We start from the raw sequence: 16035 nt of genomic DNA, 5'->3' as shown, positions 1-16035 counted from the left end.
GCATCTAAAACTTAAGGGGGGGGTGAGAGGGATTACTTATCCTATCCTAGGTATTCCTTAAAGAGGTGGGGTTTCAGGTGTCTCCGGAAGGTGGTGATTGACTCCGCTGTCCTGGCGTCGTGAGGGAGTTTGTTCCACCATTGGGGGGCCAGGGCAGCGAACAGTTTTGACTGGGCTGAGCGGGAGCTGTACTTCCTCAGTGGTAGGGAGGCGAGCAGGCCAGAGGTGGATGAACGCAGTGCCCTTGTTTGGGTGTAGGGCCTGATCAGAGCCTGGAGGTACTGAGGTGCCGTTCCCCTCACAGCTCCGTAGGCAAGCACCATGGTCTTGTAGCGGATGCGAGCTTCAACTGGAAGCCAGTGGAGAGAACGGAGGAGCGGGGTGACGTGAGAGAACTTGGGAAGGTTGAACACCAGACGTGCTGCGGCGTTCTGGATGAGTTGAAGGGGTTTAATGGCACAGGCAGGGAGCCCAGCCAACAGCGAGTTGCAGTAATCCAGACGGGAGATGACAAGTGCCTGGATTAGGACCTGCGCCGCTTCCTGTGTGAGGCAGGGTCGTACTCTGCGGATGTTGTAGAGCATGAACCTACAGGAACGGGCCACCGCCTTGATGTTGGTTGAGAACGACAGGGTGTTGTCCAGGATCACGCCAAGGTTCTTGGCGCTCTGGGAGGAGGACACAATGGAGTTGTCAACTGTGATGGCGAGATCATGGAACGGGCAGTCCTTCCCCGGGAGGAAGAGCAGCTCCGTCTTGCCGGGGTTCAGCTTGAGGTGGTGATCAGTCATCCACACTGATATGTCTGCCAGACATGCAGAGATGCGATTCGCCACCTGGTCATCAGAAGGGGGAAAGGAGAAGATTAATTGTGTGTCGTCTGCATAGCAATGATAAGAGAGACCATGTGAGGTTATGACAGAGCCAAGTGACTTGGTGTATAGCGAGAATAGGAGAGGGCCAAGAACAGAGCCCTGGGGGACACCAGTGGTGAGAGCGCGTGGTGAGGAGACAGATTCTCGCCACGCCACCTGGTAGGAGCGACCTGTCAGGTAGGACACAATCCAAGCGTGGGCCGCGCCGGAGATGCCCAACTCTGAGAGGGTGGAGAGGAGGATCTGATGGTTCACAGTATCGAAGGCAGCCGATAGATCTAGAAGGATGAGAGCAGAGGAGAGAGAGTTAGCTTTAGCAGTGCGGAGCGCCTCCGTGATACAGAGGAGAGCAGTCTCAGTTGAATGACTAGTCTTGAAACCTGACTGATTTGGATCAAGAAGGTCATTCAGAGAGAGAAAGCGGGAGAGCTGGCCAAGGACGGCACGTTCAAGAGTTTTGGAGAGAAAAGAAAGAAGGGATACTGGTCTGTAGTTGTTGACATCGGAGGGATCGAGTGTAGGTTTTTTTCAGAAGGGATGCAACTCTCGCTCTCTTGAAGACGGAAGGGACGTAGCCAGCGGTCAGGGATGAGTTGATGAGTGAGGTGAGGTAAGGGAGAAGGTCTCCGAAAATGGTCTGGAGAAGAGAGGAGGGGATAGGGTCAAGCTGGCAGGTTGTTGGGCGGCCGGCCGTCACAAGACGCGAGATTTCATCTGGAGAGAGAGGGGAGAAAGAGGTCAGAGCACAGGGTAGGACAGTGTGAGCAGAACCAGCGGTGTCGTTTGACTTAGCAAACGAGGATCGGATGTCGTCGACCTTCTTTTCAAAATGGTTGACGAAGTCATCTGCAGAGGGGGAGGAGGGGGGGATTCAGGAGGGAGGAGAAGGTGGCAAAGAGCTTCCTAGGGTTAGAGGCAGATGCTTGGAATTTAGTGGTAGAAAGTGGCTTTAGCAGCAGAGACGGAGGAAAATGTAGAGAGGAGGGAGTGAAAGGATGCCAGGTCCGCAGGGAGGCGAGTTTTCCTCCATTTCCGCTCGGCTGCCCGGAGCCCTGTTCTGTGAGCTCGCAATGAGTCGTCGAGCCACGGAGCGGTGGCGGAGGACCGAGCCGGCCTGGAGGATAGGGGACAGAGAGTCAAAGGATGCAGAGAGGGAGGAGAGGAGGGTTGAGGAGGCAGAATCGGGAGATAGGTTGGAGAAGGTTTGAGCAGAGTGAAGGGATGATAGGATGGAAGAGGAGAGAGTAGCGGGGGAGAGAGAGCGAAGGTTGGGACGGCGCGATACCATCCGAGTAGGGGCAGTGTGGGAAGTGTTGGATGAGAGCAAGAGGGAAAAGGATACAAGGTAGTGGTCGGAGACTTGGAGGGGAGTTGCAATGAGGTTAGTGGAAGAGCATCTAGTAAAGATGAGGTCGAGCGTATTGCCTGCCTTGTGAGTAGGGGGAGAGGGTGAGGTCAAAAGAGGAGAGGAGTGGAAAGGAGGCAGAGAGGAATGAGTCAAAGGTAGACGTGGGGAGGTTAAAGTCGCCCAGAACTGTGAGAGGTGAGCCATCCTCAGGAAAGGAGCTTATCAAGGCATCAAGCTCATTGATGAACTCTCCGAGGGAACCTGGAGGGCGATAAATGATAAGGATGTTAAGCTTGAAAGGGCTGGTAACTGTGACAGCATGGAATTCAAAGGAGGCGATAGACAGATGGGTAAGGGGAGAAAGAGAGAATGACCACTTGGGAGAGATGAGGATCCCGGTGCCACCACCCCGCTGACCAGAAGCTCTCGGGGTGTGCGAGAACACGTGGGCGGACGAAGAGAGAGCAGTAGGAGTAGCAGTGTTGTCTGTGGTGATCCATGTTTCCGTCAGTGCCAAGAAGTCGAGGGACTGGAGGGAGGCATAGGCTGAGATGAACTCTACCTTGTTGGCTGCAGATCGGCAGTTCCAGAGGTTACCGGAGACCTGGAACTCCACGTGGGTCGTGCGCGCTGGGACCACCAGATTAGGGTGGCCGCGGCAACGCGGTGTGGAGCGTTTGTATGGTCTGTGCAGAGAGGAGAGAACAGGGATAGACAGACACATAGTTGACAGGCTACAGAAGAGGCTACGCTAATGCAAAGGACATTGGAATGACAAGTGGACTACACGTCTCGAATGTTCAGAAAGTTAAGCTTACGTAGCAAGAATCTTATTGACTAAAATGATTAAAATGATACAGTACTGCTGAAGTAGGCTAGCTGGCAGTGGCTGCGTTGTTGACTTTGTAGGCTAGCAGGCAGTGGCTGTGTTGTTGACACTACACTAATCAAGTCGTTCCGTTGAGTGTAATAGTTTCGACAGTGCTGCTATTCGGGGGCTAGCTGGCTAGCTAGCAGTGTTGATTACGTTACGTTGCGTTAAAAGAACGACAATAGCTGGCTAGCTAACCTAGAAAATCGCTCTAGACTACACAATTATCTTTGATACAAAGACGGCTATGTAGCTAGCTATGTAGCTAGCTACGATCAAACAAATCAAACCGTTGTACTGTAATGAAATTAAATGAAAATGTGATACTACCTGTGAATGCGACCGGGTTGTTGAGTTCTATTCAGAAGACGTTGGCTAGCTGTTGGCTAGCTAGCAGTCTCCTACGTTAAGGACGACAAATAGCTGGCTAGCTAACCTCGGTAAATTAAGATAATCACTCTAAGACTACACACTCTAAACTACACAATTATCTTGGATACGAAGACGGCAAAGACAGCTATGTAGCTAGCTAACACTACACTAATCAAGTCGTTCAGTTGAGTGTAATAGTTTCTACAGTGCAGCTAATCGGTGGACGTTTTCTAGCTGGCTAGCTGCTGGGCGGTAAAAGCAGTGTAGACTACGTTAGGACGACGAAATACGATAATTACGCAATTATCTTTGATACAAAGACGGCTATGTAGCTAGCTAAGAAGAAATTGCTAAGATTAGACAAATCAAACCGTTGTGCTATAATGAAATGTAATGAAAAAGTTATACTACCTGCGGAGCCAAGGTTTGGTTCAACTATCCCCAATTCAATGGAATTGCAACCCTCTGCATGCACAATGTATTCTTCCATCACATGTGCATTGCAGTCTTCCATCACATGTTGATTATCAGCTGTACATCTTGCACACTAATGAGATGCTGTTGAGTCCACACTACTACACTGGCCGACCCAAGGACTACATACTTTCTGGTAAGTTTTGATTACAGTACTGGGTGGGGTGAATATATGACATAGATTTTTTGTTGTCGTTAACAAATAAATAGTAACCTACATCAGTGTGTTTAACCTTTTTGGGATAGGGGGCAGCATTTTCACTTTTGGGTTAATAGCGTGCCCAGAGTGAACTGCCTCCTACTCTGTCCCAGATGCTAATATATGCATATTATTAGTAATATTGGATATAAAACACTGAATGATGTCTGTGAGTATAACCAAACTCATATGGCAGGCAAAAATCAGAGAAAAAAATCAACCAGGAAGTGGGAAATCTGAGGTTTGTAGTTTTTCAACTCGGCCCCCATTGAAGATACAGTGGGATATTAGTTATGTTTCACTTCCCAAGGCTTCCACTAGATGTCAACAGTATTTAGAACCTGTTTTGAGGATTCTACTCTAAAGGGGGGCTCATAAGGGCTCTTTGAGTGAGTGGTCTGGCAGAGTGCCACAGCCTCTTTTTGAACATTTCATCTGATGTTCGGCGTGACCTGAACTCACTTTTGAAACGCCCTAACAAAAGAAGATATTTGGACATAACTGATGGACATTATTGAACAAATCAAACATTTATGGTGGAACTGGGATTCCTGGGAGTGCATTCTGATGAAGATCATCAAGGTAAGTGAATATTTAAAATGCTATTTCTGAGTAATGTTGACTACCCAATATGGAGGGTATCTTTTTGGCTCCTTTATTGTCTAAAGGCTGTACTCAGATTATTGCATGGTTTGCTTTCTCCGTAAGGTTTAAAAAAAAATATATGGCACAGTGGTTGCATTAAGGAGAAGTTTATCTAAAGTTCCATGTATAATAGTCGTATCTTTATCAATGTTTATTATGGGTATTTCTGTAGATTGATGTGGCTCTCTACACAATCACCGCATGTTTTAGAACTACTGAACGTAACGCGCAAATGTAAACTCAGATTTTTTTTTAAAAATATGAACTTTATCAAACAAAACATACATGTATTGTGTAACATGAAGTCCTATGTGTCATCTGATGAAGATCATTAAAGTTCAGTGATGAATTTTATCTCTATTTCTGATTTTTGTGACTCCTCTCTTTGGCTGGAAAAATGGCTGTGTTTTTCTGTGGCTTGGTGGTGACCTAACATAATCGTTTGTGGTGCTTTCGCTGTAAATCCTTTTTGAAATCACACTGTGGCTGGATTAACGAGAATTTTATCTTTAAAATGGTGTAAAATACTTGTATGCTTGAGGAATTTGAATTGAGATTTTTGCTGTTTTGAATTTGGCGCCCTGCACTTTCACTGGCTGTTGCAGTGGGGATTCCGCTAGGTTAAATAATTTCTAACTTAACAATTTCTGCTAGTTAGTTTTTGCTACCATGTGGGGGCTTCAGGCAGAAGCCTTCATGCATTTCAGAACTGCAGATTCCTCTGCTTGGAGCAACAGTGAAGTGGGCAGGGCAGTACGGATTTCTTCTCTTACATCTGCAAGCAGAGACTTAACATCAAACAGGATGGCATTGTCTCCCTCAATCCGTTCAATGGCTACTGCAATAGGTTACAGGCCGCTTACCACTCCCAAAATACATCCTCCAGGAGGGTCCTCTTGATGGGGCTGTCCATATCGGAAGACTGTGATATGGCCATTTCTTGGAGACTCCTACCCCTCCAGGAGACTATCAAACATGATGACAACACCATCCCAATGGGTGTTCCTGGGGGGCTTCAATGTGGTGCTCTTATTCTTCTCACTTTGCTTGGTGAGGTGGATTGCTGCGATAACTTGATGACCCTTCACATACCTAACAATTTCCTTGGCTCTCTTGAAGAGTGTATCCATTGTTTTCAGTGCCATGATGTCCATGAGGAGCAGATTCAATGCATGAGCAGCACAGTCAATGGGTGTGATGTGAGGGTAGGACTCCTCTACTTTAGACCAAGCAGCCTTCATGTTCGCAGCATTGTCTGTCATCAGTGCAAATACCTTCTGTGGTCCAAGGTCATTAACCTCTCTGGGATATGTGGGACGGTAGCGTCCCACCACCCCCCAACAGCCAGTGAAAGTGCAGGGCGCCAAATTCAAAACAACAAATCTCATAATTAAAATTCCTCAAGCATACAAGTATTTTACAACATTTTAAAGATAACATTCTCGTTAATCCAGCCACTTTGTCTAATTTCAAAAATGCTTTACAGCAAAAGCAACACAAACGATTGTTAGGTCACCACTAACTCACAGAAAAACACAGCCATTTTTCCAGCCAAAGAGAAGAGTCACAAAATGCACAAATAGAGATGAAATTAATCACTAACCTTTGATCTTCATAAATGACACTCATAGGACTTCATGTTACACAATACATGTATGTTTTCTTTGATAAAGCACTTATTCAGGGGCAGAACGACAGATTCTAGTAGGTTATGTTGTACTCAGACATGATTCAAGCAGTTTTAGAAACTTCAGAGAAACTTTTCTATCCAAATCTACTAATAATATGCATATCTTAGCTTCTGAGTCTGGGTCTGAGTAGCAGGCCGTTTACTTTGGACACGCTTTTCATCCGGATGTGAAAATACTGTCCCCTGTCCCAAATAAGTTTTTTTATTTTATTTTAAATGTATGGATAGAAATAAAAAATATATTCACCCCACCCAGTATTGTAATCAAAACTTACCAGAAAGCATGTAGTCCTTGGCTCAGAGTGTAGTAGTGTGGGCTCAATAGCATCTATAGCATCTCAATAGTGTGCAAGATCTTGAGAATCAGCTGTACATGTGATGGAAGAATGCACTGTGCATGCAGAGGGTTGCAATTCCATTAAATTGGGGATAGTTTAACCAAAATTTGCCACAAGACCTATGTGTATCCCACAAAAAAGTTCACTGTTATAAGCTAACTTTTTGATTAATTTAAGCAAAATTCCCAGGCTTAACTTCCCATGGGAAATTTACCAGAAAGTTTCCAGCCATTTGCAACCCTAGGTGTGACCACCATTTGCCTCAGGCAGTGCGGCACATCTCCTTCGCATAAAGTTGATTTGTGTCCTGTCGAATGTTGTCCTAATCCTTTTCAATGGCTGTACGAAGTTGCTGGATATTGGCGGGAACTGGACTACGCTGTTGTACATGTCGATCAACAGCATCCCAAACATGCTCAATGGGTGACATGTCTGGTGAGCATGCAGGCCATGGAAGAACTGGGACATTTTCAGCTTCCAGGAATTGTGTACAGATCCTTGCGACATGGTTGCTGTGCACTATTATGCTAAAACATGAGGTGATGGAGGCAGATGAATTGCAGGACAATGGGCCTTAGGATCTCGTCATGGTATCTCTGTGCATTCAAATCGCCATCGATGAAATGCAATTGTTTTTGTCTGTTGCTTATGCCGGCCCATACCATAACCCCACAGCTACCATAGGGCACTCTGTTCACAATGTTGTCATCAGCAAACCGCTCGCTCATACTTCGCCATTAACAAGTGGTGTGTGGTTGTGACCATTTTTTTGTCACCATTTATTGTTCCCAGTACAAGGTGTGTAATGATCATGCTTCTTGATATGCCACACCTGTCAGGTGGATGGATTATCTTGGCAACGGATAAATGCTCTCCAACAGGGAGGTGAACAAATTAGTGTACAAAATTTAGGTAAGCTTTTGTGCATATGGAACTTGTCATGCACCGATATGACGTTTTTGTCCAATTTCTTTGCAAAAAAAAACGATACCAATTTTTCTTTTACAGTTTTAGCGGCCTTTTAAGCATTCTAGTACAGTTAAATAGTTAACGCACACGGACACAGCAGTCTAAGGCACTGCATCTCGGTGCAAGAGGTGTCACTACAGTCCCTGGTTTGAATCCAGGCTGTATCACATCCGGCCTTGATTGGGAGTCCCATAGGGTGGCGCACAATTGGCCCAGTGTCGTGCAGGGTAGGCCGTCATTGTAAATAAGATTTTGTTCTTAACTGACTTGCCTAGTTAAATAAAGGTTACACACCACACTGACCAAAACATTGTTTTGTTGGCATTTACCTATGTCCACACTACCAGTAAAAACCTCATCAAAACCTATTTCTCTTACTTGCGCCGCTGTTTTGTTGTTCAGTCATTTCATTCTCAACCAGAGTTTCTATGGACCGCCGTTTGCGTCTTTGCGTGTCAAATAAGCTTGTTGACCAGTCAGGATCTGAATATGACTGCACGTCACATAATTTAACTCGTTCCTTAATTTTTACAGATTTTACACAATCACTCATATTTAATATGTCACAACAATTCATCGATACGTATGCTCTATGATGCTGGTGAAGTTGTCTCGCGCACATATAGTGCTGGTGATTAAAAAAATTAGAAGCTAGCTAGCTCATGGATGCAAACAATGTTTTTCCCCAAAAACATAGCAACACGACATCTGTTTCAGTAGCTATAGTTAGCTAGCTAACTATATAGCTAGGTGTCATCTGAAATAACCCTTTATATAAAGACCGTTCTTATTTGGTTATTGGTGCTTGGGCCCATCTGTAAAGCTAGCCACGATAGTGGACTTTGCGGTTAGCCTTCAAAATAAAAGCATGGCATAATTATATTTGTATTCACTTGCATCACTGTCAATTACATACTTTTTACATTTTGAAGGAAAACTGCAAATTCCACTTGTGAAGCTAGCCACAATAGGGACTAGGTACAACACATAACCCGGTCCGGTCGAACCTCACTAGCCAGATGAAGCTAGCTGGCTGCTTATAACATTAGCTTTGGGCAACAGAGTTTAGTAGCTGGCTAGCTATTTACTTTCCTGAACTGAAGTTCAATGTCAATAGGCAAACAAGAAGTGGCAACGTAGCTAATACTTACAAGGATTCCTAAATCATTGCTAAGAATAATGAAAATGACGGCAGATTCTACTGGCCATTGTTTTCAGGCTGATTGGGGCGGCAGGGTAGCCTAGTGGTTAGTCTTGGACTAGTAACCAGGAGGTTGCAAGTTCAAACCCCCGTGCTGACAAGGTACAAATCTGTCGTTCTGCCCCTGAACAGGCAGCTATAACCCACTGTTCCTAGGCAGTCATTGAAAATAAGAATTGGTTCTTAACTGACTTGCCTAGTTAAATAAATGTAAAATAAATAAAAAATTGTATTGGGGCTAGCTAGGTAGCTACCGAGGAAATTGTGGTCAAACAAATGATGCTTTATTACCACCGCGGTAATTGTAAACACATCGTTCGTTCGGTGTTTGCAGACTTTTGTACAGCTTTGACATGGCTACTCTATCTTTTTTGGGACAAAAAGAACCAAACTACATTCCATAGTATGTATGTCATAAAGTTAATAGGTGTGAAGCTATTACTGTGCAACTCCGGTAGGGCAACATCTGATAAATGGCACTTGGTAGTGTGTACCGGTGCTCGAACAGTCGGCGAAAGCCAACTTCACCCACGACAGAACGGTTGATTGTCAAGGGCAATGAATTCCATTATCTTGACTTTAATGGATTTCGCCTTTTGAGTTGTCTAGCTGATATTGTCTTACTCTTTCAAATGACTGCTCGACTTGTTGACTACTCGATCCAAACAGCAGGCTATGTTAGGAATGCTGTGTTGCACGTGTTTGTCATTACGTCATGTACCTATGTTATATAGGTATGCACGTCAGCTTTGACATTGGTTCTGCACATCAGCGTTAAACTAGATCAGCCTATACCGATGTTAGCATTTTTAGCTAATATCGTCCAATTCCGATATGTTCACCTATATATCGTGATTCCCTATACGGAACATTTCTGTAATCTTTTATTTCAGCTCATGAAACATGGAACCAACACTTTACATGTTGGATTTATATTGCTGTTCGATATATGTTGTCATAACAGTGGACTTTGGGGGGGGGGTGTCCATCGCGCTCATGAAAGGCTCTGCAAAATTGACCGTTTGTCTCTGTGGCAACTGCAATCCGTTGTAGTCTACAATTGTGTTTGGTATAGTGGACTGGATTAAACATGGACCCAAACTGGAGAATGAGTGTGGCCAGGTTGTGCTGCATCTTTGCTTCCATTTGATGTCTACTGACTAGTACTGAATGTTAGCCTGATGTCTACCTTCATAGAACAACAAACCCCCATGGCAGTCTCCTGATCACTACAGCAACCACGGTGTTGCATCACTTGGCAACAGATGGTAGAGGTGGACAAAGGGGGAGGAGACAGACGGTTGAAACTGAGAGGATAGATGTGTGTGGCTGTTTGTATGAGGAGATAGAGTTTTGAATGAGAGGAGAACCTGGACAGAAGGAGTAGAGGGAGACCAAAAGGGGTAGGAGGGACAAGAGAAGTGGGAAAGGATGAGAGAGAAAATATGCAGAGATTAGTATTCTTGCAGGACAGTGGCTCCCCTGGACAGGCAGTGGTATTGCGGGCATTTTTATGCTCCAGATTCAGCCATGCAACTAGATTCACATGTAATCCAAGCAATGTCTCCTGAACACACATGTGTGTTCCAAATACACCAAGGCATGCACAACATTTCAAATATGTTTTACAATTCCCAGGGAAGTCTCTGAGGAGCTACATCAAGGTGACATGATCTTGAAATGTGCACAGGCCTGCATAGAATTTGTTTGCCTGGAAAGAAACCACAGTCTCCTAACTGGGATTTAACTGAACTCATTAATAACTCTTTATGGAATCAACCTGCTAGCTTAGACAGTGCTTGGCCGTATTCCTATTTCTTCACATACACACAGCTATACCTGGGATACCTGCACTTGACATGCTTTGCACTTAACATGCTTATGGTAAATTATACCTAATAATCTGTGCTGTGTTTATGTGGGTGCAGGTGGTAGCAGTCTAAACGATGGATGGGGAATCAGAGGCAAAACCTCGAGTAGAGGAGGAGAGCACAGCCCCAGATAAGGAACCCATGGACACAGACACCACTCCCTCAGAGCAAACTACACCCCCCATGAGAACCCAGGCTCCTGTCACCAAGGCAATAGAGGAACCCTCCAGGGTTATAGAGAACAATGACGACGATGATGATGTGGTGCTGGTGGAAGAGGCCCCGTCTCCCTCTGCTACTCCCTCTTTCCAAGCTGCCTCCACACCCACAGACTGCACTGAGCCCCACCCCACTGAAACAGATACCACAGCAATGATAAACACGACAACAGCCACAGCCCCCGCCAAGATCCCCAGTCCACCCGCCACCTATTCTGCAGCACCTACAGAGCCCATCGTCATTGACGATGAGGAGGATCCCGGGCACAGAGGCTTTTCCTCACTTGCCACAGCCGGAGGCCCTTCTTCAGATAGCGAAGGCATACTGAGCAGCACAGAGCCCGATTCTGAGATAAAGATTGCCAGTGTCACAACGCTGGGGCCCTCTGTTGCCACGGCAGCTACAGCAGCCGAGCCAATGGCGGAAGGGGACATGAACCTGGTGATCACCAGTGTGACGTCACTGCAGGGCGGGGTGGGCATGGTGGAGAATGGCTTGCAGATCAGCAGCACCTTCAGTCTGAATCCTGAGGCTCAGAGCTCCATCAGCACCAACAGGCTCCCGGCCACCTTCAACCCTGGCCGGGTTAGCAACACCTCCACCACTAGGCAGCCTGTACAGAACGGAGACACGGTGACCCACCAGACGCCTGGTAATAAACACTCACTCATGATTTTCACATGAATGTGCTGAATCATTCTGTGCTGGCTTATTTTTATTATTTTCACATTGCAGCCATGTTAAGTCATTTCTTCAGGTGTGCTAATGTTTGTTTTTTGTTCTTGTTTTCTTCCTGCCACAGATTCGTGGATCTCCCAGTCGGCCTCGTTCCCGCGAAACCAGAAACGGACGGGGGTGGACTCTACATCACCAGTCGTATCCCTGCCCAAACCACCCGGCCCCTCCCCATCAGGCTCACAGAACCCCCCTCGCACTGTCAAGGTGACCTGCGCCAATTGTAAGAAGCCTCTGAAGAAAGGCCAGACTGCTTACCAGCGGAAAGGGTCCACACACCTTTTCTGTTCCACCACCTGCCTCTCTTCCTTCTCACACAAACCTACCCCTAAGAAGAGCTGCACCATGTGCAAAAAGTAAGAAGGAAGTGTTTTTTTTGTGTCGCTATATCTAATTTGCTACATTACTTCTAATGTGTGTGTGTGTGTGTGTGTGTGTGTGTGCATTACCCTGTCTTCCAGGGACATCACTACAATGAAGGGCACTATCGTGGCCCAGGTGGACTCCAGTGAATCGTTCCAGGAGTTCTGCAGTACAGGCTGTCTGGGAGCCTACGAGAATAAACAGAATCCACCCAAGTCCTCCCTTAAAACTAAGTGCACTGTCTGCAGCAAGCTCACTGAGGTTAGTCACAACCGTGGGTAGGGGTCGATTAGGGACTGAGCATATATGAGATGCGTTCCAATCACTCTCCCTCCAACATTGCTGCCGACGGCACAGTTTCTCATCCGCTGTGTCTGTCCAAGCCCTTTAGTCTGGTGACCATGGTTACTGCATGGAAAACGGTTGGCATCAAAATTAAGCGTGGCTCCCATCTTACAATAGAGTATTTATAAACAACCCCAACAACACCAGCTAGAATCTCTTACAGATCTTACTACTTCCAGAGTATTCATTCACTGATTGATTCATAACAATATGTGGTCAAAATAATTATTTCTATTGGCTTTCCTCATAACAGATCCGCCATGAGGTGAGTTTCAAGACTGTCACGCATAAGATCTGCAGCGATGCCTGTTTCAACCGTTACCGCATGGCCAACGGGCTCATTGTGAACTGCTGTGAGCAGTGTGGTGAATACCTGCCCAGCCGCGCCACCGCCAACCACTTCCTCATCATCGATGGCAAGCAGAAACGCTTCTGCTGCCAAAACTGTATCAGTGACTACAAGCAGGTAACAACCAGTCAGAACTGTATCAGGGACTACAAGCGGGTAACAACCAGTCAGAACTGTATCAGGGACTACAAGCGGGTAACAACCAGTCAGAACTGTATCAGGGACTACAAGCGGGTAACAACCAGTCAGAACTGTCAGAACTGTATCAGGGATCAGGGACAGTCAGAACTGTATCAGGGACTACAAGCGGGTAACAACCAGTCAGAACTGTATCAGGGACTACAAGCGGGTAACAACCAGTCAGAACTGTATCAGGGACTACAAGCGGGTAACAACCAGTCAACTGTATCAGGGACTACAAGCGGGTAACAACCAGTCAGAACTGTATCAGGGACTACAAGCGGGTAACAACCAGTCAGAACTGTATCAGGGACTACAAGCGGGTAACAACCAGCCAGAACTGTATCAGGGACTACAAGCGGGTAACAACCAGCCAGAACTGTATCAGGGACTACAAGCGGGTAACAACCAGCCAGAGCTGTATCAGGGACTACAAGCGGGTAACAACCAGTCAGAACTGTATCAGGGACTACAAGCGGGTAACAACCAGTCAGAACTGTATCAGGGACTACAAGCGGGTAACAACCAGCCAGAACTGTATCAGGGACTACAAGCGGGTAACAACCAGCCAGAACTGTATCAGGGACTACAAGCGGGTAACAACCAGTCAGAACTGTATCAGGGACTACAAGCGGGTAACAACCAGTCAGAACTGTATCAGGGACTACAAGCGGGTAACAACCAGTCAGAACTGTATCAGGGACTACAAGCGGGTAACAACCAGCCAGAACTGTATCAGGGACTACAAGCGGGTAACAACCAGCCAGAGCTGTATCAGGGACTACAAGCGGGTAACAACCAGCCAGAGCTGTATCGGGGACTACAAGCGGGTAACAACCAGTCAGAACTGTATCGGGGACTACAAGCGGGTAACAACCAGTCAGAACTGTATCGGGGACTACAAGCGGGTAACAACCAGCCAGAGCTGTATCAGGGACTACAAGCGGGTAACAACCAGCCAGAGCTGTATCGGGGACTACAAGCGGGTAACAACCAGCCAGAGCTGTATCAGGGACTACAAGCGGGTAAAAAGCCAGGCTATGTCATCTAGTCTCTCCCTGACACTGTGAGATTGTAGATTTTTGCTATTTGTTTCTATTGGTCCATATCAGCTGGTAATTGTTAACAATAGTTTCTACCTTAGGTGCTATTAATGTTATGGCTACAAATATTTGTGTTCCCTTAATCCTCCAGGCCAACTCTAAGATGACGATGTGTACTGGCTGTAGGGCCATGGTCCGGTCTAGTGAAGTAACTCACTGCATCGGGGCCAGCGGCACAATGGAACCATACTGCTCCACAGCCTGCATGAACAAGACCAAGATCGCCAGCAGCGCTACCACTATCCTCCGTCAGTATTTGTCTATCCCTCACCATCAGAGCATCACTGTTCTCAATTTTAACTTCATTACTTGAATTTCAGTTCCTGGATTAAACCTCGTCTCACACATATTATAGCACTGCCACTCTCTCTCTCCAGTGAGCCCACATCTTATGTCCTTTACACTAACTGTTGGTGTGGTTGCTTAAATGTGGTGGTTAGTTGTTTTATTTGTCTCTGTGTACATATGCATGGGTGTATGAGTCTAGTGCAGCAAGTACAATAAAAAAAGGTGCTGGTGCTTGCTTAAGTTGGATCATACCCCTGTGTCGGAAGGTTATGTGGTAAGGGGTGTTCTGTGTTTTTATTTCTGCGGATTCAGAGCCCACGTGTCACTTCTGTAAGAAGACATCGTTACCTCAGTACCAGGCATCACTGCCTGAGGGAAAGGTCGTAAACTTTTGCAGCTCAATGTGTGTCACCAAGTTCCAGGTACGTATGAACTCCAATTCTGTCTTTATTATTGTAAATGTCACCTTAACCAGGACTAAAGATTTGATTAACAATTCTAAAAGCCTACTTTAAAGTTAGGTTTCATGTTAGAAAGAGCATTCTAGTGCAGTGCAATGAAACAATATGAGTCCCTGACTGTCTGGGGTCTATCTGGTTGTCTGCAGCTCAATTAAATGTTTTTCTTGCTTTCTTCAGAATGCAACCATTCATAAAGTAACCAATGGACAAGCTCCCATGTCTACAACGAACCACAACATCCAGCTCAAATGTAATTACTGTCGAGGAGCATTCAGCCTAAAGCCTGAAATCCTGGATTGGGAGGTAAATAAACCACGTTCATGACCACAAAGTGAATTTAACACAATTCTATTATGTTTTTAGTTGTAATCTTTTTTTGTTCTCAAAATTGAGCACCAAAGTTAATTGTACACCTTTCTGTTGGAAGTCTTAGTGTACATGCTCCACTTCTCCCTCTGTGCAGTATAAATAAAGTGGTCAAAATTAAATATGCAAGAGCATTCAACATTGTGTTGGTATCTATTCCCCCCCCCCCCAGGATAGAGTGTACCAGTTCTGCAGTAAAATATGTTGTGAGGACTACAAGAAGCTGCACTGCATCGTCACGTTCTGCGAGTACTGCCAGGAGGAGAAGACACTCCACGAGACGGTCAAGTTCTCTGGAGTCAAGAGGCCCTTCTGCAGCGAAGGTTCGCCAAGGCTCTCACTCCATCTGTGTACCTGTCAGCTAGTCGGTTTTGATTGAGAGAGAACCCTGATTGAACACTCTCGGGGTGGATAATACTTGTCCTCATCCCATATTTATTCATGGCCTTACCATGTTCTGCCACTAGATGGGGCACTTCACCAAGACCAAACATGAGTTGTGCCACAGTTTGTCTGTCAGGTGAGCACTGACAACCTAATAGTTGTTGTCCCTGTTTCCCCTCAGGTTGTAAGCTGCTGTTCAAGCAGGACTTTGCCAACCGGCTGGGTCTGAAGTGTGTCACCTGTAACTACTGCACTCAGCTGTGTAAGAGAGGAGTGACCAGGCAGCTGGCCGGTGTTTCCAGGGACTTCTGCAGTGAAACCTGCGCCAAGAAGTTCCATGAGTGGTACTACAAGGTCAGTGCACCTACCTAAATCAGTTTAGCTGTGAA

The 16035-nt window shown here is 46.0% G+C and overlaps 1 protein-coding gene across 4 annotated transcripts in view; it reads left to right on the top strand.

Annotated features, from left to right (window-relative positions):
* Nucleotides 1-16035, top strand: part of LOC124046209 (zinc finger MYM-type protein 2-like) — a 41037-nt gene that overhangs the window by 7245 nt on the left and 17757 nt on the right. For all 4 annotated transcript variants that reach the window (XM_046366343.1, XM_046366353.1, XM_046366335.1 and 1 more), the window contains 9 exons: nt 10911-11724; nt 11875-12163; nt 12269-12431; nt 12769-12981; nt 14239-14395; nt 14748-14857; nt 15074-15199; nt 15435-15585; nt 15828-16000. In XM_046366343.1, the coding sequence (XP_046222299.1) occupies nt 10929-11724; nt 11875-12163; nt 12269-12431; nt 12769-12981; nt 14239-14395; nt 14748-14857; nt 15074-15199; nt 15435-15585; nt 15828-16000 (2178 nt within the window). In that variant the 5' untranslated portion in view covers nt 10911-10928. The remainder of the gene's footprint in view (nt 1-10910; nt 11725-11874; nt 12164-12268; nt 12432-12768; nt 12982-14238; nt 14396-14747; nt 14858-15073; nt 15200-15434; nt 15586-15827; nt 16001-16035) is intronic.

The sequence above is a fragment of the Oncorhynchus gorbuscha genome, linkage group LG01 (genome assembly GCF_021184085.1).
Source record: "Oncorhynchus gorbuscha isolate QuinsamMale2020 ecotype Even-year linkage group LG01, OgorEven_v1.0, whole genome shotgun sequence".
NCBI lineage: Eukaryota > Metazoa > Chordata > Actinopteri > Salmoniformes > Salmonidae > Oncorhynchus > Oncorhynchus gorbuscha.
Note: the sequence above shows the minus strand (reverse complement) of the source record. Positions and strands in the feature narration are given on the sequence as shown.